This window comes from Elaeis guineensis, chromosome 2, assembly GCF_000442705.2.
Source record: "Elaeis guineensis isolate ETL-2024a chromosome 2, EG11, whole genome shotgun sequence".
NCBI classification, from domain to species: domain Eukaryota; kingdom Viridiplantae; phylum Streptophyta; class Magnoliopsida; order Arecales; family Arecaceae; genus Elaeis; species Elaeis guineensis.
The window spans coordinates 77,666,440-77,691,776 of NC_025994.2; the positions used below are offsets into that span (position 1 = coordinate 77,666,440).

Genomic DNA, 25,337 nt, shown 5'->3' on the forward strand with positions numbered 1-25,337 from the left:
CTAAAGAGAACCGGGCCTTCGACTTTGTCGAGATGAAGTTCCCCTCTTGCTTCTGATACAGTTTGTTTGGACTGCCCTGTCGATGTAAGATAGTGCCAAAGGGGGGAGACATGTAGATATACAACTTTTAATTAAAATAAAGTTATTGGTAGTACATCCGTAAGTTTTCCGAGCTCCATGGTCGCGGGAGGTCGGCTCCTCCGAGCTCCTTAAGATAATAAGTTCCGGGCCGGACTACTTTTTTGACCTCATACGGGCCTTCCCAGTTTGGGGCGAGCTTCCCTCGATCCTGAGGTTGCGAGACAGCGGCTCGTCGAAGCACTAGATCTCCTGCTCTAAAGACTTTGTTCTTGACCCGGGAGTTGTAATAGCGAGCGACTTTCTGTCTGTAGGCTGCCATTCGAATCTGAGCTACCTCCCGCCTTTCTTTCAGCAGGTCGAGGTTGGCTTTAAGACCTTGCGAATTTCGATGTTCGTCGAATGCCACGACTCGTGCCGATGGGAGTTTAAGCTCAATTGGGATGACGGCCTCCGTTCCGAAGGCTAAAGCAAAGGGGTCCCCTGTGGGCAGTTTTTGGGTAGTTCGATACGCCCACAACACATGATAAAGTTCGTCCGCCCAAGTTCCCTTCGTCTTTTCGAGCCTTGTCTTAATCCCCTGCAGAAGGGTTCTGTTAGTCACCTCAGCTTCGCCGTTCGCCTGAGGATGGGCTACTGATGTGAAGTTGTAGGAGATATTTAGATCTTCACAGAATTCGGCGAATCTTACTCCCGCGAATTGCCGCCCATTATCAGTGATTAGGGTCCTAGGCAGATCGAACCTGTATACGATCGACTTCCAGATGAAATCTTGCACTTTTGCTTCTGTGATTTTTGCTAGTGGTTCGGCTTCAACCCATTTGGTGAAGTAGTCGATCGCTACAAGGAGGAACTTCCTCTGCCCCGACGCCGTGGGAAAGGGGCCAAGGATGTCCATCCCCCATTGCGCAAAAGGCCATGGGGCACTCAAGGGTGTAAGCTCGATGGCGAGCTGTCTCTGGATATTGGCATATCTCTGGCATCGATCACACTTTCTGACATATTCAATCGAATCATGATGCATTGTCGGCCAGTAATATCCTTGGCGGAGCAACTTGTGGGATAAAGATCTAGCCTCCAGATGGTTTCCGCAGATTCCTTCATGCACCTCCCACAAGGCGTAGTCAGCTTCTGAAGGCCGGAGACATTTCAAAAGGGGCAAAGAGTATGATTTCTTGTACAACTTGCCCTCATAAACGATGTATCGGGAGGCTTGATTTCTGAGCTTTCGAGCCTCTTTTGCATTCTGGGAGAGAACCCCATCTCTGAGATAGGTTATCAGTGGGTCGATCCAGCTGGGCTCGTGGTCAATTTCCATCATGGGTCGCGATTCTTCTGTACTCGGCACTTTAGAACTTCAAAAAGAACGTCTTTGGGCAATTCGGCTGGAGCCAACGTTGCCAGCTTGGAGAGAAGGTCAGCCCTGGTATTTTCCAACCTCGGAATCTGTCTGATGTTGAAGCTGCTGAAGGCGGGGACGAGTTCCTTTACCTTTTCAAGGTATTTAGCCATGCTGTCCTCCCCGCTTCGTAATTTTCGTTGACTTGTCCCACTACTAGTTGGGAGTCGCTGTGGATCCGGAGCCGATCTATTCCCAGCTCTTTGGCGATCCTCAGTCCTGCGATCAGAGCTTCATATTTCGCCCCGTTGTTCGTTGTGGGGAACTCAAAACGCAGAGCATACTCCGCGACGATTCCCTCCGGACTGATCAAGATCAGGCCCGCACCTGCGCCTGACATGTTGGAAGACCCGTCCACATAGAGGGCCCAAAAGCGATCAGAGGGATCTGCTTCTTCTTTGGGGGAGTTCGGTCGGGGCTTCAGGCCGTCAATTTCGTCTTGTTCAGGTTCGGCCTCCTCTGGGATAGTACATTCCACTATGAAATCTGCCAATATTTGGGCCTTCACTGCTGGCCTGGGTCGATAGTTGATGTCGAATTCTGTGAGCTCGATCGTCCATTTTGCCATCCTTCCGGAGGCGTCCGTCCGGTGCAAAATCGCCTTGATAGGTTGGTCGATGAGCAGCGTTACGGTGTGCCCTTGAAAGTAGGGTCGGAGCCTCCGGGCTGCAATCAACAAGGCGTAAGTCAGTTTTTCTAATTTGGTATACCTGGTCTCGGCGTCTCTTAACGCGCGACTGATGTAGTAAATCGGTCGTTGGACTTTTGCTTCTTCTTTGACAAGGACAGCCGCGAGAGCCATGGGAGAGACCGCCAGGTATAAAAACAGTTCCTCTCCAGGCTCCGCTTTGCCAACAGCGGGGGTGAGCCGAGGTAGCTCCTTAGTTCTTCGAATGCCTGTTGGCACTCAGAGATCCAACAGAAGTTCTTCGGCTGCTTGAGGGTTTGAAAGAAGGGTAAGCACCGTTCGGCCGATCTTGCGACGAAGCGATTCAGGGCCGCTACCCTCCCTGTAAGGTGCTGAACTTCTTTTATCGACTTTGGGGCGGCCATCTCCTGGATGGCTCGAATTTTTTCTGGATTGGCCTCAATCCCGCGCCCCGACACCATGAAGCCCAGGAACTTTTTCGAGGTTACTCCGAAAGCGCATTTAGTCGGGTTCAGCTTCATTTTATATTTTCGGAGAGCGTCGAAGGTCTCCTCGAGGTCGGCGACGTGGTCCACGGAAGATTTGCTTTTTACGAGCATGTCGTCCACGTAGACCTCCATATTGCGGCCGATCTGCTCCTTGAAGATTTTGTTCACCAACCGCTGGTAGGTTGCGCCTGCATTTTTGAGGCCGAAAGGCATGACCCTGTAACAGTAAAGGCCACGGTTAGTAATGAAAGTGGTCTTTTCTTCGTCTTCCGGTGCCATCCTGATTTGATTATAGCCGGAGAATGCATCCATGAAGGTGAGGAGCTCATGGCCCGAGGTCGCGTCCACCAGTTGATCGATTCTGGGAAGGGGGTAGCTGTCCTTTGGGTAGGCCTTCTTCAGCTTTTTGAAGTCATGCACATTCTCCACTTGCCGTTTGCTTTTTTGACTAGGACAATGTTGGAAATCCAATCAGGATAATTGACTTCCCTAATGAATCCGGCTTTAAGGAGCTTATCTACTTCCTCGGCTATCGCCTTCTGCCTCTCTGGTGTATGATCTCGGATTTTTTCTTTCGTCGGTCGATGCTTTGGATCGACGGCCAGCGGTGCTCCATGATTTTCGTGTCAATCCCCGGCATGTCTGCTGGAACCCAAGCGAAAACATCCGCATTCTTTCGTAGAAAATCGATGAGACGCGTCCGCACCTCCTCCCCCAGGTTGGAGCCGATCATTGCTACATGCTCCGCGTTTCCGTCGTTCAAAGGGATCGGTACCAGATCTTCAATTGGAACGCCCCTCTCTTCAGTGAGGTCGTCACGAGCATCCAGTCCATCGACTGGACAGGGGTCAGATTGGTCGCTTCTTTGCAAGGCTATGTTGTAGCAGTGTCTGGCCAGGGCTTGGTCTCCTCGGACCTCTCCGATTTCCTGGTTGGTGGGGAATTTCAACTTCAAATGGTAGGTTGATACGATGGCTCGGAGAGCATTGATGCCTGGTCGGTCGAGGATTGCGTTGTAGGCTGACGGCGCCTTCACCACCAGGAAATTCACCAGAGCCCTGGATTGCCTTGGATATCGACCTGCGGCCACAGTCAAAGTTATTATTCCCTCCATCGGAACAGCGTCATCGGTAAACCCTACCAGAGGGGAGCTAATCGGCCTCAAAGGGCCGTCAAGGATGGACATTCTTGAAAGGCGTCGTAGAACAAAATGTCGGCCGAACTTCCATTGTCGACGAGAATGCGGCGGACGTCGTAATCTGCTATATTCAAAGAAACTACAACCGCGTCGTTACGAGGGAATTGAACTCCCTGAGCGTCTTCTTCAGTAAAGGTTATGGGCTCCTCAATCTTTTGTCGCTTGGGGGGTACGGCCAGTACGTTGGTTGCTTCTTGCCGGGATCCTCCCGAGATGGTGTTGGCGAAATCCGTCGGAGGCCGATTGTCCGACCACTCCATGCCGGTGACCATTGTCGGAGGATGTGGGGCTCGGGAAACCAGAGGCGAGGCCGGAGCCTGAGATCTGGCTGCGGAGGCCGTGGGTCGCCGTGTGGATGCTTTGCGAGAAGTCATCGGGCGAGGATCCAGTGGGGGAAAGGGGAGCGGATGTCGGAGAAGATGACCAGAGGCGGTTCCGTTGAGCGCTTCTTTAAGAACAAGGGTACTGCGAAGGTTCAGTCCTTCCTCTAGCGCCAATCCTGTTGGTGCAAAAATCCGCTTGCGCCGGAGAAGCTGGAGTCGCGGTCGCCGCCGGGACCTGCAAAAGAAGTCTAAACCGGAGGTGGGGTTGTTCCGGCAAGACCCTCCGACGCTCAAGTCAGTTCTCTGCCTTAACAAGAATGGAGTGCTCGAACGAAAATTTTAGCAGAGTTTCTAGGTAAAAACGAGAGCTCAGAGAATAACGTATCGGGGATCCCCTTTTTATAGGCGGAGGGAGCAACAGACTGATAGTGATGTTTATAACCGTCTGGCAGTGGGCTGCCCATGGTCAGGAGTTTATCATGAAGAGTAATGGGGTGGAGTCGTGGCTGTCATCATGGCTCGCCACGTGGAATCAGTTGCGGGGAGTGGAGCGACGTCTGTTGTCGCGACTCGCCAGGGAGTGGTGGAACCGCACAGGATCCGCCGCAGGGAGTGGAGCAGAATCGTGGCCGTTAGTACGGCCTGCCAGGGAGTAATGGAGCTGCGTAGGGTCCGCCGCAGGGAGTGGAGCAGAACCGTGGCCATTATTGTGGCCTGCCAGGGAGTAATGGAGCTGCGTAGGGTCCGCCGCAGGGAGCGGAGCAGAACCGTGGCCATTATTGTGGCCTGTCAGGGGGTCCAGACTTGTCGGCCGAAGTTCGATTGGAGTCGGTAGCTGGAGTCGGAAGCGAAGTCCGACATCTGTAGGAGCTCGGACGAGGTCTTCCTGCAGTCGAAATAGAAGACGGAGTCCGGCTCACGTAGGAGTCCGGACGAAGTCTGCCTGCAGTCGGAGTAGAAGACGGAGTCCGGATCCCGTAGGAGTCCGGATGAAGCTGCCTGCAGCAGGAGTCGGAGACGAGATCTGGCTCCCGTAGGAGTCCGGTCGAAGTCCACCTGCAATCAAGGTCAGGGACGAAGTCCGGCTCCCGTAGGAGTCCGGACGGAGTTTACCTGTAAGTGAAGTCGCGGACGAAGTCCGGCTCCCGTAGGAATCCGGACGGAGTCTTCCCGTAGCCGGAGCTGGGGACGGAGCCCGGCTCCCATAGGAGTCCGGTCGAAGTCCACCTGCAATCAAGGTCAGGGACGAAGTCCGGCTCCCGTAGGAGTTCGGACGGAGTTTACCTGTAAGTGAAGTCGCGGGTGGAGCTCGGCTCCCGTAGGAGTCCGGGTGAAGCCTTCCAGCAGTTGAGGTTGGGGACGAAGTCCGGCTCCCGTAGGAATCTGGACGGAGTTTTCCCGTAGCCGGAGTTGGGGACGGAGCCCGGCTCTCATAGGAGTCCGGTCGAAGTCCACCTGCAATCAAGGTCAGGGACGAAGTCCGGCTCCCGTAGGAGTCCGGACGGAGTTTACCTGTAGTGAAGTCGCGGGCGGAGCTCGGCTCCCGTAGGAGTCCGGGTGAAGCCTTCCAGTAGTTGAGGTTGGGGACGAAGTCCGGCTCCCGTAGGAATCCGGACGGAGTCTTCTTGTAGCCGGAGCTGGGGACGAAGCCCGGCTCCCATAGGAGTCCGGTCGAAGTCCACCTGCAATCAAGGTCAGGGACGAAGTCCGGCTCCCGTAGGAGTCCGGACGGAGTTTACCTGTAAGTGAAGTCGCGGGCGAGCTCGGCTCCCGTAGGAGTCCGGGTGAAGCCTTCCAGCGGTTGAGGTTGGGGACGAAGTCCGGCTCCCGTAGGAATCCGGACGGAGTCTTCCCGTAGCCGGAGCTGGGGACGGAGCCCGGCTCCCATAGGAATTCGGTCGAAGTCCACCTGCAATCAAGGTCAGGGACGAAGTCTGGCTCCCGTAGGAGTCCGGACGGAGTTTACCTGTAAGTGAAGTCGCGGGCGGAGCTCGGCTCCCGTAGGAGTCCGGGTGAAGCCTTCCAGCAGTTGAGGTTGGGGACGAAGTCCGGCTCCCGTAGGAATCCGGACGGAGTTTTCCCGTAGCCGGAGCTGGGGACGGAGCCCGGCTCCCATAGGAGTCCGGACGTCGCGAAGAATCCGGTCGGCGCTGGCGGGGTCCTGCTCGTCGACAAAACTTGGGAGTGTGGCGGAGGCTCGGCCGTCTGGGAGGTTTGAAGAGACGTTGCCGGAGGTCGAAAGTCAGTTGGATCCCTGGAGGGTCACTTCCATCACGAACTTCGGCTGGGGGGTATTTTATACCCAACAAGTATTAAGTACTAAATAATAAGCACTAATTGTTAGTTGTTACTGTTATTAATATTCATATTTATCATCCGGAAAAAATTACTATTGTTGTAGATGTTTGTTGTACTTAATATATTTTATTTTTTTTTATATGGTTTAAGAATAGTAACCATATATGTGCTTGCATGCCGGATGTGCGTTTTGTAGTTCTTTGACTGCATTAATTCTGCTGCTGCCTTTTAGAATACTGGGTACAGTACTGGTGGTACCAAAACCCAACGTGCTAGTATGACCATCCTTATGTTAAGTTCTATACATTTAGTAATTGGGAGCAGGATCATATCCACGTTTTTTGCTGAGGGAATAGTTCTTACCTTTTACTGTGCTATTGCTATTTGAGAGAATGCTGCATCTGAGCATAATCAGGTGAAATGATAGAAATGACAACATTAAAATGAACAACCATATGAGATATGTCTCTGCATCATTTAAAGGGTGATTTAAATCACTGGTCTGCATCAATAAGGCTTGATAATTATGTTTACACCATGCAACCAGATAACACAGACAGTAACTGAAAAATAAATGACAAAATCATGGATACAGTGTATTCTTATAGTAGGTCAAGGAAGATGCAGAAACCATGCATGTATTTCACAGACTCAAAAAACCATTACAAAAAAGAATATTAAAATATAAGATGGCACAGACTCAAAAAACCATGCATGTATTTCACAGACTCAAAAGACCATTACAAAAAATAATATTAAAATATAAGATGGCACAAAAAAAGCACCCAGTTTTTTCAATTAGGATAGTACTTCTAGCTTTCTTTCTGTTTCTTCCATTATGATGTTTCGTTAATGCTGTCCACATTTCATATGCAGATTTGACCTCCAATTTTATATATGTTTGCAGGTAAAGATTATAAAGTGTCTCGTAGAAGATATTGTGGTTGATATATCATTTAATCAGCTTGGTGGGTTATGTACACTTTGTTTCTTGGAACAGGTGAGCTACTGGTGCCTTAAGTATCAGTCAAACTTATGTTTCAAAGAGAGTGAGATGTGATGTTTAGATGCATTTGTAAACCTTTTGAGCATTTATAGATCCTTTTGCTAATTAATATTAAATTTCTACAGATTGATCATATGATAAATCAAGACCATTTATTCAAGCGGAGTATTATATTGATCAAGGCCTGGTGTTACTATGAGAGCCGTATATTGGGTGCTCATCATGGCCTCATTTCTACATATGCTTTGGAAACTTTGGTTCTATATATATTTCATGTGTTTAATAATTCTTTTGCTGGACCGCTTGAGGTAATTTCACTTATTTTGTTTATTTTTTCTTGTTATTAGATTTTGATCTAATGGTACTTATCATTGTGAATTATAGGTCCTATATCGTTTTTTAGAGTTTTTCAGCAACTTTGATTGGGATAGCTTTTGTGTTAGCCTCTGGGGTCCTGTACCTATTAGTTCACTTCCAGATATGGCTGGTGAGTTCAACCATTTTACTTTTACTAATGGGACAGAGATATAAAGTGCCAGTTCTTATTTCTCACCTTTGGAATGTCATTCAGCGGAACCTCCTCGAAAGGATAGCAGTGAACTGTTGCTCAGCAAGGTCTTTCTTGATATGTGTAGTACGGTATATGCAGTTATGCCAGTTGATCAGCCTTTTGTTTCAAAGCATTTCAATATTATTGATCCCTTACGCATAAACAACAACCTTGGACGCAGTGTTAGTAAAGGTATTATGCACTTATATTAGCTCCACTCTTGCTTGATGTTGGTTTTCTTTACTTTATGGTATGATTGGGTGAACTGCCTAATAGGTGCTATTTTGAAAATGAAATCTGTAAAAAATTTATCTTTTTCTGTTGCAAGAAAAAAATATATTGTTGTTTGCTTCACAATATAAGCAAGATGGATCTGTTTTTTTCGTGCACCTCAGGTGAAAATGTGTTTTGGGGTTGAGGGGTGGGGGGAGGGAATAAGTTCCTGTGCAAACGGATCTGATTTGCTTTCTTAAACAAGGGAACCACATAGTAGCATAATACACACTTGCAGAGAGAGAGAATTTTGAAACAGTTGACCTTTTCTTGTCCTAATTGTCTGAACTCTTAATCAATTTAAGTGTTTTAGTTAAATTATATTTCCAGGAAATGCACAAATACTTTCAGAATATCAATATCCTTCTCTTTTTTCATACAGTTCGAGCATCCTCTGCACCCCCCCAGTCCAAAGTTTTATCATTTCACTTGAGCTTAAATGTGCATTCTTTAAGTTAATAGTTATTTCTCATGTTTCTTTCTGCATTATTTTTCATTGATCTTTGTACCAACAGGAATATCCTTAATCTTTTTACTCTTTTCTTCTTTAAGAAAGAAACTTTGGGCCTATGGCTTCTCTAACATAGAAATTTTAACAAAGATTTTTGCATTTTACATAGCTTCACCAAGGGTCCGATATGGATTTATTGTTCCAGCATAAGTTAGTTTTTGCCTATTATCTTCTTAATCATAACATCTTGCTTATACCAGTGGTGCTTAGAATGATATAAGGCAAATGGCTTTGTGCTTCCATATTTTATTCACTCATTTCATGTAGACCAACTACCGGATATGTATGGTATAAAAGATGTGTAATATGATCTACTTGTTCACTTCTTTTTTCAAAGACAAAAAATTTGTACCGTTTTATCTTATTAGTTGGGTCTGCAACTTCCAAGCAACGCATGCATGCATTGACCTGAATTGGTTGAAAATGCTCCGCTAAAAATTTTCTGGGAGTTGATATTTGAGATCTTCGCTGTGGGAAAATTCATAGTTTGATCTCTGTGTGTGTGTGTGTGTGTGTGTGTTGTTACTATAAATTTGATCATCTTTTTCCTGTTGAACCATGAAACTAGCATTTGAATGGCTTATAATAGATTTTATCACCCTAACATTCTTTTGAACTAAAGATTGAGCAATGAAGTGACCAACCATGTTTTAAGTGTCAGGTTTTTCAACAGTGAAGAAGCTGCAAGTAAATAGAATGACCTTACTATATACAAGAATGCTTGGTTTGGTTTGAGTAGAAAGATTATTGTTGAGGAAGTTTGGAGTGTTGCATATGATAAAATGATAGGGATTTAATGGGGATGCTATAGACGTGCTTTGATGATTGGAAGAGGTTCTGGACAAGGAGTGTTAGGCTTTCGGTTATTTGGAAAGGTCAAAAGGAAGGGGAACCTGGGAACACCTAGATGCTATTTGCTGGAAAGGTGAATCACATTTCATGCTTGATTAAGTCTGGTTAATCATTGTAATGGAACATACATCGTACCTTGGTATATAGGAACATAATCATATGTTGAATACCAATAAGAGTCCTAGTTGGTATATGCCCTGCAATTTATATCGTCAAGCAAATTTTAGGTAAATAATGCACTCTAATTTTAACGAAACATATCTCCTTGTGTTTTCTTCTTTCGGTGTATGGTCTTCATTTAGTGTTATTTAAATAATGTAAAATGCATTGATAATGAATTAATATATGTTCCTGTTTCCCCTTAAGACTTTCAGCTACCAACCTGAAATGTTTGTAGCAGTTATTTATGATGTAGCTATTGTTGCTAGTCGTGTTGATGTTGCTTGCCATTGAAGTGTTTGCCATATGGGAGGAAAGGATCATAAATCTTCGATATGTGATCAGTGGGGATTTTTTAGTAGGTGCTTAAACCTAATCCTGCCGTTGATGTGTACTTGTTAACATTAAAAATCATCTTGCTGGAATTTTTGTTCAAGGATGAGGAGAAAACCAAAACTGAAATTTGATTTTGCTTTTCTCAATCTGGAGTCAAAATTGAGATTGCTTTGTGGGTTAATAACCTAAAGGTGGAGATATTGGTAGGATTATAAGCAAGTTTAGATCAAGAATAACAAAGTTTCATTGACTTAGTCTGTATGCATAATATTAACCATGCTAAGGATTTGAATTTCATGAGCAATTAGTTTACATGTTTGAATGTGATTGTGTTGCATAATCAAGTTGATGCCTCTGTTTTCTGCTGTAAGATGCAGGCAATGCCAGGCAATTGTGCATACAATATAGTCAAAGATGTTCTAAGATCTAGACAAGTGTAGGTAATTGAAAATTATGATGTATGGTAACGACTAGTTATATTAGGAACCATACTTTCACAAGCACAAATGTTTTATGGTCTTCCACATATCCATTAAAATGTTGCTGATGCAGGGGTACATCTATATTGGTTGATCAGGATGAGGATGAATGACAGTGAATATGAAAGTAAAGGATGAAATTTAATTAGAAAAAAAAAAAATAACTTTTGGGTTAATGACAATAAGGTTCCATGCTGCCAGATAGACCATTATACGACAATTCTGATAATTATTGAAGTGTAAGAAGGGTCAGATGAGATTCGGCTGATCAAAATATAGTTGAGATTAGAGGACTAGCTTGTAAAGATGAGATTAAGTATGAACTAAGAGCTTCGTGAATTTCTTTGCAGTCTCTCTTGATCTCTAGAGGCCTTATACTAAGTAGAACCTTAGAAATTGTAGAATGCACTATATGCATAAAACCTCAGAAATTGGAAACTGGCTACTTTTCATGGAGCCTTAAGTATATCTTGAATAAAGGTGTCTATGCATTCCTTGTTGGGAATCATCTATCTGTTGTCAAGAAATAATTTGCAGAACCTGATATATGGTAAAAAAGTGTGATTTTTGTTACAACTTACAACTGTATGATTTCCTCTGGGTGCCCTCCTGTTTTAGCATAGATTTTCTCAGTGTAATGTATGCCGTCAAACAGCTTGTTGGGTGTGTTGGCTACTTGTACAGTCAGATTCAGCATTAAAAATCTTTGTGATACATGCTCCTTTTTTTCTAAAACTTTAGTGGTCTGATATGATGGGATTTTTTAGAACCTCCAATGCATTTGGCTTTTCGGCTCAAGATTTATTAAAAAAACAGTAGATAATGTTTCTTTGAGCTGCTAAGAAATGAAGGATAATTTTTAACAATTACTAGATATATGATTAGTTAAAAGAGTGCAAAATTAAAGTGAAAGATGCTTGATGGTTACCTAATCTTAGTCTTTAAAACACTATGGAGTGCTCTGCTTGCCTATCACCCAACACTTCTAATATAGCTTGGCCTGGTTTGATGCATATACACTTCAAAAGTGTCTCGCATGTGCAACATGATGTTCTACATCCCTCAAGCTCCAGCCTTTATCGACAGAGGCCTAGAGGAATCTTTTACCTTTCTATATGCTATGAAACAAAACATAAATCATCAATGATTCAAATTCTTCCGAACAGAACAATTTGAACTACTAAACAAAATATTTAACTTAATTTTGGAACATCATATATGAGTATTTCAACAACTAGGCCCCATCTATATGGTCTGTCATATAGTCTTGAACACTAGTAACATATAAAAAGGAGAACTCCAGCATTTCTAATGAGGCAGTTGATTTTTTTTTCTTTTTTAAAGCTTATTGGTAAGACTGGAGCTTTGTGTTCCTCATTCTGTCATGGGAACCATTCTGTTTGAACCAAGACAAATCTCAGTGGCTCACTTAAAGAAACATATATGTATTTTAACTCTAGACATATTTACAAGCATTATTCTGTGTGTGGAATGCATGCATGGGCTCTCTGTTTTGTAGCTCCTATATTGTAAGATCTCAACATCATGTGTTGTCATTTATATTTCAACACTTGAATTATTCTCTGTGCTTGAGGAAATCCAAGGACAAGAAATCTTGCTAAAATCATATATGAATTCAAAGGCTACTTTGTTATGTTATGTTTTTTTGAGGGGATGATATGATTCTATGTTGTAATTTGTTTTGTGGTGCTGAAGTTTATCAATAACCTACCAAACATTATGCCAAGTATCAACAATTGATGGCTAATCACCTTAAACAATTTTTATTTAATTATGTGCTTTTAACCCTGTAAATATTATAAGCACTTGCATGCTTATACAAAGATACACAACCATTTTACTGATATCCTTGCTTGAGGTTCAGAGAATCCCACCTGCTACTGCTGTTAAACACATCAGTGTGTAAACCCCTCTTCTCTGTGGGTATTGGTGTCATTTAAGGAAACAGGCTTTTTTTTTTTTTTTTTTTTTTTTTTTTTTGTGTATCATTCTATATCATTATACTTTTTCAGCACTCATCTTATTTAGTCATACTTTTGCAGGCAATTTTTTTAGGATACGCAGTGCCTTTGCGTTTGGGGCCAAAAAGCTGGCAAGGTTACTAGAGTGTCCAGAAGAGGACCTGACTGCTGAACTAAATCAGTTCTTCATGAACACATGGGAGCGGCATGGCAGTGGCCATCGTCCTGATGCTCCTAGACCAAATTTGTGCCACTTGCAACCTTTAAAAGGTGCACCAATTGAAGAATCAAACAGTTCCAGAAGCACTTCAAGCATCAAGAAGAAGAATGAAAATGTTCTGTTGCCTGCAACTCATGATTGTCAGACAGAGGGCGGGCTTCCTTTTTATGGCACCTCATCTCAGATTCAAAAGACCATCAATCAACACTCTCAGAACATACATAGGAGAAGTACAACATCTGCAGTTTCTCATACTCAGAGCCAGAAAAGTTATGGAAGCCAGTTCAATTCTAGGATTGCTGACCACAGTGAGAAGAATAATGGCTCGAGAGAATTTCTTCAAGCTGACAAGAGTATGAAAACTTTGAGGCCTGACCACTCTGTGAATGACCATGGGGAACCAGGCAGGTTTCAGTTTGTAAGGACACGCTCGAGTCCAGAGCTAATTGACACATCTCCTGAAGTTTTACTTCGAGGGAGCCGTAACAGAGCTCCTGAAACAGGGAATAACTTGATTGCCTCATCAAAGTTAGATCATGGTAGTAGAAGAAAGAACGTGGGTTCTGATGTTTCAAGGAGCCAGCATGCAAGATCTTTTGATTCATCCCAGCAAAGTCTTGACAATGCTGATTCAAATAATGTTTTAAATACTTATCATGATGATGATGGCTTCGCAACTGTCATGGAAGAACATGCATCTGTGTCTGAGGCATTGGACATGCACCAGGAAGAGCAAGATTTGGTTAATATGATGGCATCTTCAAGAATACATGATTTAATTGGGCAGGTTCAGATGCCAATTCATTTGGATTCTCCTCATCTACCGTTTCCATTACCTCCCTCTATTCTAGCTTCAATGGGCTATAGTCAGGGCAATTTGGCAGGCTCTGTTCCCACTAGCATTCCTGTGATTGAGTCCCCGTGGGCATCCAATATACCATTTCCTCAAGGCTTTGTTTCTTCACCTTTGTCACCTTATTTCCCAACTGCTGTTTTGAGTTCAAACTCGGAAGATGTGGTTGACCCTACCAATGAGAGATATGGCATGACAGAAATGAACCCACAGGAAAATGATAGTAGCTATTTGCATGAGCATGATCCTAGATCTGATCAAGGGTTTGACCCTGAAAATGGAGGTTTTCAGGTACGTTATTCTGAGGACAAGCAGCATGAAAATCCAGGAGGATTTAACTATGTTTCTTCATCACGAGCCAGTAATTCTGGTCCTTTTAGACGAGGACATCACAAGTTTGCTAAAGAAAATAGTGTTGCAAGTGAAGAGCACACTGGTGCCTTCCAGAATCAAACCAGTAGAGGCAATGATATTTACTCTAATGACAGGAATGAGAATATGAGGTACATTCCTGCCTCACAGGTTAGTCTTTCTAGGAGCAAGCCTGCCTCCGAAAGTTCATCTGATGGATCTGCAAAATCCTCCAAGTCAACTAGGGATAAACGGGGAAGAAGAACCACACCTTCTACAGTTTTGACATCATTACATGGAAAATCAAAGGGTGAGTGGCAGCTGGAGGGCTTGCCTGAGCATTCTTCAGCACAGGCAAATGATGAGGCTTCAACACATGCTAGAACCCAGCAGTTATCTGGATATGAGCCAGCACAAATAAGTGGATCAGAATCTGCGCTTCCTGTTGCACCGACGGTTGTCAATGGCTCAGGACAGAGGGTTATGGAGAACTCAAGGGTGTTGCCATTTGCATTTTATCCTACTGGTCCACCAGTTCCATTTTTGGCAATGCTCCCGGTATATAACATTCCATCTGTGGCAGGCAGTTCTGATAGATCAACAAACCAATTTGACAGGGATGAAGAACTGGATCATGGTCATATAATTCCATCTGATCAGAATCATGATTCAGCAGAAAGCCTCAATCACTCAGAGTCTCACATGAATTCAGGCGCTTTCAGAAGTGCTGATCCTGAGCCCTCTGGGGAGCATAAGTCTGATATTCTCAATGGTGACTTCCTTAGCCATTGGCAAAATCTGCAATATGGGCGATCTTGCCAGAATGCTCATCACCATGGGCCTTTTATGTACCAATCTCCTGTTATGGTGCCACCAGTATACTTACAGGGTCATTTTTCATGCGATGGTCCTGGTAGACCACACGCAGCCAATGGAAACCTCTTTACGCAGATCATGAGTTATGGTCCCCAATTGGTTCCTGTTACACCTCTTCAGCCAGGGCCTCATAGGATTTCTGGTGTTTTTCAGCATTTTGGAGATGAAGTCCTCCCTCGATACCGTGGTGGTACTGGAACCTATCTGCCAAATCCTGTAAGTACATTTCTCAAGATCTATGTTGCTTGTTAATTGATGAAGGCATAACTGTGCTGCAGTGTGGTGTCATTATCCAAAGTTGAGGATTGGATTCTCCTTCCAGCTAGAGGGGGAGAGAGACTTTGGATTCCTTTCATTTCAAAACCAGAATGTCGTATGCATGATGCATGTATTCTTTTATTTTTAACAAAAAGTAAAATTTATATGAATAAATAATAAATGCTAGGACTCAAAACTTTGACCTTGTGGCAAACAACGATGTGGAGAAAGGGAACTGCACCGAAAAATGAGACATGGAGAGGTGGGGTCAGAAAATGCATAGAAGGGGAAAGGCGGGGTGGGAAAATGCGGATGGTCCAATATGTTTCGAGCATGGATACATTAGGGGCATTGGTTTTATATTGTAGAATAGATGGAAGTTATGGAGTGAGCATAGCTGTGACTAAGTGGCCTGGCCGTGCTCTCTCTCTCTCTCTCTCTCTCTCTCTCACACACACACACAGTGTGTGTGTGTGTGTGTCAACTTTTATCTTCATGAAGAATGTTGGTGCGTTTAGCACTTCAAGGACTCCTTAGATGTGACTAAGTGGCCTGGCCATGTTCTCTCTCTCTCTATCTCTCTTCTCTCTCTGACTCTCTGTGTATGTGTGTTTTTGTGCTGTGTGTCTGTTTATCAATGTTTATCTTCTTGAAGAATGTTGGTGCATTTACCACCTCAAGTGACCAAATTCAATTCTGCATCTATTTTCTTTTTACGTATGTTAATGAGTACTCCTGTCAACTTGGGAAAGTGGCCATCGAGGTCCATATATAAGCGGGTCAATTCCTTTCCTAAGAACTCATTTGACGTTTAAAAATAAGATATTATTCTCTGTAGGACTCCATGCAAATGGAGCAATTTCCTCAACCCTGGCAGTAGAGCTGCCAGTTGTGCTCTTCAACACCACCCTTTTTCTGTAATAATAATTATTCTTTTCGATGTATTATAACCATGGATCACTGTTCTATTATTATTTTTTTTAAGAGAGTGGATCTGCATAGTTTGAATTTATTTGATAATGTATAATTATATCTATTGCTTCTTAGTTTTTGTATTTCTGAAGTATGTAGTGTGATTATCTGTTGCTTTTAAGCAACAAAAACAATGAGCAGTTTCTGGGTTGTTGAGATTTGCTTTGTGGACTATTGCTGTCTTTGTTGTATTTATCAGAATGATATATAGAAGAATTTTGCCTGCATTGGTTTTTGTATGTGCATCAATATGCGTCCAATGATGGTTCTTTAGGCAGATAGAAGAATCCAGGTATCGTTTATGGAAACATGAAGATGTATGTGTACTTTCCACTACCTGCTTGTGTCAGGTATTTAGCTTGTGGGGATGTTTTTTGCTCGTTATTGGCCTGCTGTTCTGCTAAAGACCGGGAGGGCGTCATCGATATCAGGAGGCTGATATCCATCTTGTCTGTTGCTGAGCTGTAGGTGGAAAGTGGGCATCATTTTATGAATTCCTTTTATGTGCTTTTTCACTCTCTGCCCATTTACCATTTGGGAGTTCAGTCATGACCTTGATATTTGGTTTGGCTTTCTGGAGTGGCAAAATTTGTTAAGCTACTCTTGTTTAGCCTCTGAAATCTTAGCACCAAACATACTGGAAGATATTTGCTTATTTGATCTGTTGCTATTTGGAGGCCCTCTAAAGAAAAGATAGGGTCAAATGGAAGTCCCAGTTTAACTTGTCAGCTTTCACATTGGTATCATGCTGTATGATTCTCATGAAAAGATCAGTGGCAGAGTTTCTACTCTGAGTGCTTATGTTTTCTTGTTGTGAATTAATATGTTGAAGAACCATTATGCAAACAAATGAGCCTAAAGTTGTGATTACTTGTTATGAATGTATGGGTGCATGCTCAGATATAGTAATGTTGTAATTGCTTATGGTTTCAGGGCGACTGTTTTACTTTATTATTAACATTATGCTTTCAAAATGCAACATTGATGTTCATGCTAACACTGTATCCGTTCCAAATTTGTTGGTTGATGTTTGAAGGAACAATACTCAAGTAATGGGTGTGCTTTGTCTGTTGCCTTACCTTTTGCAATTGCAGCATTTCTGCTGCTTAATTCAGTCACTAAGTTGCTAGTCTTCTAAGTTGTTGCCTATAGTTTGCTTCTCCAAACTTTTTGTCATCCATCCACAAGACCATGCACAAGACCATGAACATCTTATTTGTGTATTTCCAATTTCACAGGATTCTTGGATCATTTATTTAGAAAACAGAAATGTTGATGTTTTGTGTATTAGAACATGAATATTTGGCCTTTCACAATAATATCATCCTTGGTTGAGAGTTGGAACTGATTTTGCTTTTTCCCTTTTCTCCAGAAAATTTCATTCAGAGATAGACAATCAAGTACAAGAAACCACAGAGGGAATTACAGTTATGACAGGAATGACCATGCTGACAGAGAAGGAAGCTGGATCAATGCAAAATCACGAGCTTCTGGGCGCAGCCATGGTCGCACCCCAGCTGAGAAGCCTAGCTTGCGACCTGACCGATTATCTACAACTGATAATCAAGTTGACAGACCATGGGGTCCGCGCAGGCATGAGACTCCTGCCTCAGACCAAGGCCAGAACAGATCTTTTGGGTTTGCAAACTCCTCACGCAACTCACCAAATATGGCTTATGGCATGTATCCAGTGTCCACAGTGAGCCCAAATGGTGTCAGTCCAACTGGTCCTGCAGTTCCACCTGTTGTGATGCTGTATTCATATGATCAAGGTTTTGGGTATGGTTCGCATGCTGAATCCCTCGAGTTTGGCTCTTTTGGTCCAGTCCATTTATCTGGTACGAATGAAGTTGCACAATCCAGTGATGCAAATCCTGTTAGGGGGCCATATGATCGGAGGCATGGCATGTATAAGGGAAGTTCTTCACGCTCTTCTCCAGATCAGCCCTCTACACCCAGGCTGCAGAGGTAGTGTTAGCTCCCATCATTTACCATTCGTTTTCCTTTTTCATTTGATTTGTTTGTAATCTATATCGAAGCAATTGTAAAATACTGCAGCAAAATGCAAATAGAGATGTTGCTACCGACAACAGGTTCATCTAAAAGGTCAAACGTTGTTCTTTCCATGACGATTGATGAATGTGGAAACTTCACCAGTTCCTGTGGAATTGTATGTGATGCTTAAAACATGTTATGATTGCTTCCTAAGTAAAGGTGATAAATAATATTATCAAATGTAATTGATGATCAGAATGTTAGATTCTTCCAGATAATTGTTGATGGATATACATCATCCACTTAAATTTTATAATTTTGAGTGATCTAGGGTAGCTGGAAAGTTATCATTTCTTTTAAAACTAGAATTTGTTAGAAATGATCTTGGAGTTTTTGTTAGATTTCTTGCAAGCTCTCTCTTTAACTTGGTTCAGCTTCTGTTGCGTATTATTCATTGGGATCATTTGTGATGCTGCTAAGTATTATCTTAACAGGGCGCTTTAATTATTTTTCCAGATCAATGGTCCAGAGGAATTATCAGTTGAAAGACGAGGATTTCCCACCGCTGTCATTTCCAAATCCGGGAGTTGGTGGTGGGGGGAACAACTATAACAGCAGACCTTCTCAATATCAGTCATTCTTCTCCCCTCACTCTTGACTGAAGCTGGTTTCACTTTGCTGTTGTCCTGTACATTTTCTTGTGTACCTTAGCATCATTTCCCTCTAGAATAGAATTTGTATGTACACTAGAAAGTGATTCTCGACCCACCCGTTTATTCAAAGTATGGCAGAGAGATGATGACAGTGTAAAGGGGTGGAAAAATTTTGCCTCTTTCCAAGAATACATATTAACATCCAAAAAATGCTCTAGGACTAGATGTTTAACTTTTAGGGTTGACTTGTTACGAAGAAGTTCATTCTAGGATCCTATTTCCGGTAGATTTTATTCTTTAATCCAAGGTTTACTAGTGCATTATTTTTCGTAACATTGATATTATAAAGTTTGCAAAAATAAGGACATGAGAAATTACTTTTATTGTCCTGATGTGTTGAATTCTCTTTTGTTTTCCTAGGAATATATGGTCTTCTGATGTTTGAACTCTGTAAATTGTGGTTCTCTCTGTTTTTGATTAAAATTATTTTCAGTCTACTCATGTCTGCAGCAGCCACTGTTATTTTTGGCGTATCTAAATCCTGGCAAGGTTTTACAAGAACCAAATATTAAAAGACAAAAAGAGTGTAAGGGCAAGCCAAATCCTCATTTAAAGATCTTTTGTGGAAGGTGATTCCTGTTAATCGGAGTATATAACAGTGTGCTGAGGGCTGCCTGTGGCTTCAGCCTGTGCTATGATTGCTGATGGAGATTTCTTTCTATCTCAATCCTGAAAGATGACGATTATATTTGGGCACTGGACGTGTCATAGATTTTTTATTTTATTTTATTTTTTTATTTTTGTTGAGAATGATACACTAGGGATCACATTCCTAGCGTGAGAGCATGTGCTGGTAAAAAATAGACCCGTATTTGAAGATTAAATAAATAAATACATAAATAACTTTTTTGCTCTATATATTTAATCAGAAACGGTCGCCCGTGTGAGAGCATGATCCGGGAAAAAATTGCAATATATTCCACCCCATCAAGGAATACCAATGTAGATCCCGAAAGAGCACGTATAATTGAATGTCACAATTCTAATTAGAAACAAAATAATTTAATAAAAAGACAGAGGAAATACTATAAGTCACATGAATCCAACTACTTAGCCATCGAGCCATGTCTCAATTGTTTAGGGTTTATTCATCCATATTGACTTGTTCTATTTTCACAACAAGCTTTTGCCAATCCTTTTATGATAATGAATGTTACCTTGGAGCCTTCTCTTAATTTTTCTTCTGGGTGATTGAGACAAATTCTTAGAGATCACAAGTGAGCCAAAATTCAACCATAGAAGCTTTTCTGTAGGTCGTGCAGGTATCTATTTCATGATTTTCTTAGATGTTGACAGTATATGGAGCAAATGTGAGATAAATAATTTCTGACAACATAAAAGTACCGCCAAGTGGTTATAAATATGTGATTACATGATAACTCATTTCTTGTTTCCAATTCTTTATAATGCATCCTTGGTGGATACACTGGACAAAGAGAAGCATATGAATGAAGAATAACTTGATCACAATAGTCCTCCAAGAAGAAGTTAGAGCGCAACATCATTGGCGTCATATAGCTGGGTAAAACAATGGCTCTCGTATGCCACCTGAAGCCATTCATCATCATCATCCCATTGGTCACGACAAGTTTCCAAGTTCATGAGACAATTTTTTAAAGCTGAGAGGCAGATTTCTTTCCTCCACTCCTCCAAGTGTGGGAATCCACAATTATCTCCATACATATCACAATACTGCAAGAAAAGAGTTGAACATTACAACTAATAGTGATTGAGGATTAAATTGCAGTCAACACGTTTTCCTGAAGGGAAGAAATTTATATTTTTCTTTTCTTTTTTTTTTTTAATAAAGAAAACCTATTCAGAGAATGCCAAACAACCATAGAAGAAATCACTTGCTACATTTACTTGGAAAAGTTTTGCTAGGTTACTAACATAATTACAAGCCAGGTTTCCAGGAGAAGAAGTTTCAAAATTTAGGGAAAATGCAAACACTACCTTAAGTTGGTCAAGTTGTGGGGTCAAAATTTTTCTGTTTTTTTTCTTTTTTCTCCGTTCCCTGTCCCTTTTTCCCTCTCTCCTATCCAGGTGGTCCTTCACAACCTCCTGGCCCTGAGCAATTGCAGTCTAGTGGTAAAGCTATTTGTAGTCCCTTTCTTTATCACATATTACCATATAAATGATAAAAATTATAAGATGTACCTTCTTATTACATATCTTTTATCAAGCCTGCTCACATGTTAAGCCCATAGAATGATGCTACTAATGAAGAAGATTGGCATCTAAATCGTTAAAAAGGATTGAAGTGCAATCAAAAATAAAACAGTGAAAATATTCTGATAGCATCATTTCAATACCACCAAAATTCTTAGCAGTCACCAAGCATCATCAAGATTGAATCATCCTACTGTTAAGACCATATACAATTATAATTTGTATTCATAGGGGCACTGAAGGTGTAACAGGATGTTATTAGCAGTCATGACACATGATGGTAGGTGAGAAGAGATAGGTGGCATCTTGTAGGACATTTAGATGTCAAAGCCCTCAACTGCATTTGAATTTTAGATGTTGTAGCTGAATTAGTGATGTATGGAGCTATCATTAGTACAGATGTGCACCAGGTTGATGTACTATGAGAATAAAATACAGAGCATCTTATAGATCTTTTTGAGAGGTACCCATCTTGTCAATCTTGATCACCCATTTTATCTCAGCTCATTCCTATTTTGTTCATTAAAATTCATGCAAAATAGGTACCTCAAAGCTGGCGATCTCATGTTGTTTGCGCTTTGGTATGCCTTCAATCTCCTTTGTTCGATAGAATTCCTTAATGGCCTTCATCATATCATCTGACGAGGGCAATGTTTTTTTACCGGATAGTAGTTGCGCTATCCATTTTGCTTGCGATTCGAAGAAGGGAAACCCAAGGATCTGCAATATCGATTTAAGAAAAACTACAAATGATATTAAGTACACAAGATTTAGTAAATGCAAATTATCCCTTTCATAATATTGTTATATTTGAATTGAAACAAGGTCGATATGGTGTTTTACTTATATTTACTAGATTTTGATGAGTTGATGAAATTTCTTTTCACCCTCTCAAGTAAGAAAGCATGTTTAGAATTCAGAATATTGATATTTCCTCACCTTCTTCGGAATGCCCACAAAAGAGAGAGATGGAGCAAGTAATGGGGGAAATGTGTGCTCATACAAAGGCCCCACTCTATTACCATCTACCACCACTATTCCTTTAGTGTCAAGAAATGGAAATGAATAGGAATACCTTCCAAGGAAGACAACAAGATGATCATCATTGCCAAATGGATGTTAGATGTAGCATAAATTGACTAGCCAAAATTGCTATTCATATTTTCAGAAATTGCATAAGTTAAAATATGCCATGGGATTAAAGGAAACTGACCCTGTACAATAAATGATAGAGTCAGCAATCACGGAGGAGCCATCAACAAATAAAACCTGTCCATCTTCACAAAGAGAGTCTATCTGCAATGACATAGTTTTGGCCATCAACAAAGTCATTTTATAGGTAAAGATAACATAAGGTAAATGCCTAAGAAACATATCGCGGACATACATACAAACATACATACATACGTACATGCAAACATACATACATACATACATACATACATACATACATAATGTGTGCGCTCAATAATACACATCAGTGCAAGTACTAAACTGACATGATCACAAGCTTGTGCTAACTGTGTATCTGGTGAACCTGTGTTTTTTTACCTGTAAATGTAGGTGTAGGTTTGGATACTTGGAAATGACCTTTGATAAGCCCTCCGAGATTTCTAAAGATTTGGAACTAATATGCACTTCTTTTGCTGCAGATACAAGTTCCATAGATATGTCTTGGCCACTCAGTGAGCTCCCAACTACTACTACAACCTGTGTACAATTTGGAGCAGAAACAATAAAAAGAAATTATTTAGAATGAGGAAGTTTCTAATAACTGCTTGCGTTCATGGAATAATTCTCTCTCTGTGGCTTGTATAGCTATAAGAAATAATTACCATCTTGTAATGTCTGTCATGCATTCATTTTTCCTAATTTATTTTTTATGAGAACATTTTCCTAAATTTATGATACATAATTTATAAGCAATGTCTTCTATGGCTGTTAGGATTAAGAGATGGAATGTAGCTTGAGAAAGATCTATCGAACCTCATCGCGGTAAGGCTCAGGAACTCTGTATACATGGCTATGTATTTGCTTTCTTGTCCAAACATCCATTCCTGCATGAGAAAACGATGTCGTCAGTACCATATTGAGGAAACAAACTGGAAAAAAAAAAAAAAAAAAAAAAAAAAAAGACATTATCAGTTGTGGTCCTGACAATCTGGGATCCTGGGAGGGGTGGACCGAGAACAGACCTAATCTTCAGAATTTTTCTTTTTTCTTTTTTATTTTTTATCTCCTAGAAAGCAAACTGAATAAATATAATAAAATTTCCCCATCAATCTTGTTCTATATTAAGTTGAGAATGCTAATTATTACCCTAAGTCCAGAAGGCCTATGTTATCTGTACTAACAAGTCTGAGTCCATGAACGTGACAGAGTATTACATCATGTTCAAAATGTTCCTTTTGCCACCATAAAAAAAATAAAGAGTTCAACTTTCTGTCAGGGAATTAGCGCTTACCTTTAATGTTTGGCATCCATGGCTGAGAATAATGCCCATTTGCCACAACTACTGCATCAAAAATCTCTTCCACAACCTTTCCACCATTCGTCGCTTTGGATCCAACAACCCACTTCAAGTTGTTGCCAGACTCTGCAGAACCCACCATGGCTACATTGTCTACTCTAGTATCGAATCTTATCAGCTCCCTCAATCCAAACCAGTCACAGAAATCCCTGAGATACAAGTAAATTTCCCTGTGACCAGGAAATGCTCTCATATCCCTTCCCTTCCTTGCCAAAAATGGGAAATCAGTGAAACCCATGGACAACCTAGGGGACATTACCCTAAGGGAGGCATAGACACTGCTATGGACCTTCAACGGAGTGACCCTACCCAAGGCATCTTCTTCTTCCACCCTTGGGTCATATAGCCACTGTCCTCCAATATCATGGTTTTGCTCCAAGACCACCACAGAATGTCCTTCCCTCCTCAGCTCCCTTGCAGCAACTAACCCTGAAGGCCCTGCACCAATCACGCAGACATATTTTGACTGTTTGATCTCGGGAATCATGCTGGATCTTTGGAGGTAGCTTTCTCAATAGAGGAGGGGAGCAAGCTGTGAGTTTTATAGATAGATGGTAGATGGAGAAACTGGACAATAGGTGTACTCATTTACAGTGCCTTATTATGTCGAGTTCTCCAATGGACATGGTAGCTTATAGGGAGACACAGGACCGTATTCATTATGGCAGGGGATTTGAATGAATTGGTGGGTGGTCTGGGACAGAAATACATAGTGGCTCAAGGCCTCAAAGTGATGGAAAGTTACCAGGACAAGCTTTTGGCAAGACTAAGGTACTGCATGATTGCTATAAAAAAAGGTGATGTAAAGATCAGCCTGTGCAGCAAGCATTCAGTCAGTTTTTCTATTAGGTTGCACGGTTATGAATGGAGGGTCGATATTTCTCAAAAAATAAATGGAGGGCTAAGGTTGTAAGAAAATTAGATATGGTCAAAGAGATAGTTCTGTGCAAAATATTCATCATTGCAGTCGTATAAAGTTTTCTTGGAGTGGCATTCACATAACATCATAATAGCAAGTGCATGGCATTAGGTGATTTTATAGGTGTTTGAGATTGGCACCAACAAAGTTGTATGAGAGAATATGTCTGTAATACATTTTAGCGATACTTGATTTTAAAGAAATAGACTCCCTTGGTGACTTAGTCTGTGTTTGAACTGTAATTTTGGAATTTTTTGGACTGACATAGACATGTTTTAGGTGGAACAGTCAATGACATGAGATTTGGTTCGACAATCATGATTTCCTGACATGTTTTGAACATGGTTGTTGTCGTGAAGGAAATCATTTGGAAACTGCTATGTATGTTCTTAGGTTTCTATCTGAAAACAGAATTTTTTTTTTTTAAATAGATAGATGAAAAAGGAGTACTTAGATCTGATCAACATTTAAAGGTTAATCTGATGATATTTTCACCTAAATAGCACTACACGTGCTGATACAATTGTAACGAATACTATAGCAGTGCATTACGATCCTCCTGAGAAAAAAAAAAAGAGTTAGGCCTGACTCAGATTTTGGTTATGTCTGGATCACTAAAGATATTCCTAACTCAAAGATTTTAGTTCTCCTAACTGTGTAGATTTTATATTTCAAAAGATATCTGAGTCAGGCCAGTCTGGATGTTAGTTCTCCTAACTGGACTTCAGAATCTGAAGTTATCTCCTACATATTATTATTTTTTTCTTTCTTTTTCCTTCCCTTCCTTCAAGCGCAGGATTAGTAATATTTTGTCTATTCTTCTGTTGGCTGAGTGGCACGCTATGGAGACATTAGATTAGATGTATTGTTTGATGATGAATCATGGCCTCCCAACTT

At 41.6% G+C, this 25,337-nt stretch overlaps 2 protein-coding genes across 3 annotated transcripts in view; one reads left to right on the forward strand and one right to left on the reverse strand.

Annotated features, from left to right (window-relative positions):
• The window catches only part of LOC105057942 (uncharacterized), a 37,353-nt gene extending 18,139 nt beyond the window's left edge, over positions 1-19,214 (forward strand). Inside the window, exons 3-9 of one of the 2 annotated variants that reach the window (XM_019854732.3) lie at positions 7,341-7,433; positions 7,565-7,747; positions 7,824-7,926; positions 8,011-8,181; positions 12,663-15,097; positions 17,484-18,079; positions 18,170-18,364. In XM_019854732.3, the coding sequence (XP_019710291.2) occupies positions 7,341-7,433; positions 7,565-7,747; positions 7,824-7,926; positions 8,011-8,181; positions 12,663-15,097; positions 17,484-18,079; positions 18,170-18,296 (3,708 nt within the window). In that variant the 3' untranslated portion in view covers positions 18,297-18,364. Of the gene's footprint in view, positions 1-7,340; positions 7,434-7,564; positions 7,748-7,823; positions 7,927-8,010; positions 8,182-12,662; positions 15,098-17,483; positions 18,080-18,169; positions 18,365-18,622 lie in introns of those variants that run through there. The other variant, XM_010940669.4, reaches the window with a different exon arrangement.
• Positions 19,215-20,142: 928 nt separating this feature from the next.
• On the reverse strand, positions 20,143-24,509 carry LOC105057953 (flavin-containing monooxygenase FMO GS-OX-like 9). The gene is made up of 7 exons (XM_010940691.4): positions 23,456-24,509; positions 22,978-23,048; positions 22,543-22,701; positions 22,205-22,287; positions 21,931-22,066; positions 21,538-21,711; positions 20,143-20,511 (listed from the first exon to the last, which is right to left on the reverse strand). Exons 1-7 carry the CDS (start codon positions 24,006-24,008, stop codon positions 20,308-20,310), a joined length of 1,380 nt encoding a protein of 459 aa, XP_010938993.1. The 5' UTR covers positions 24,009-24,509; the 3' UTR covers positions 20,143-20,307.
• Positions 24,510-25,337: the final 828 nt, after the last annotated feature.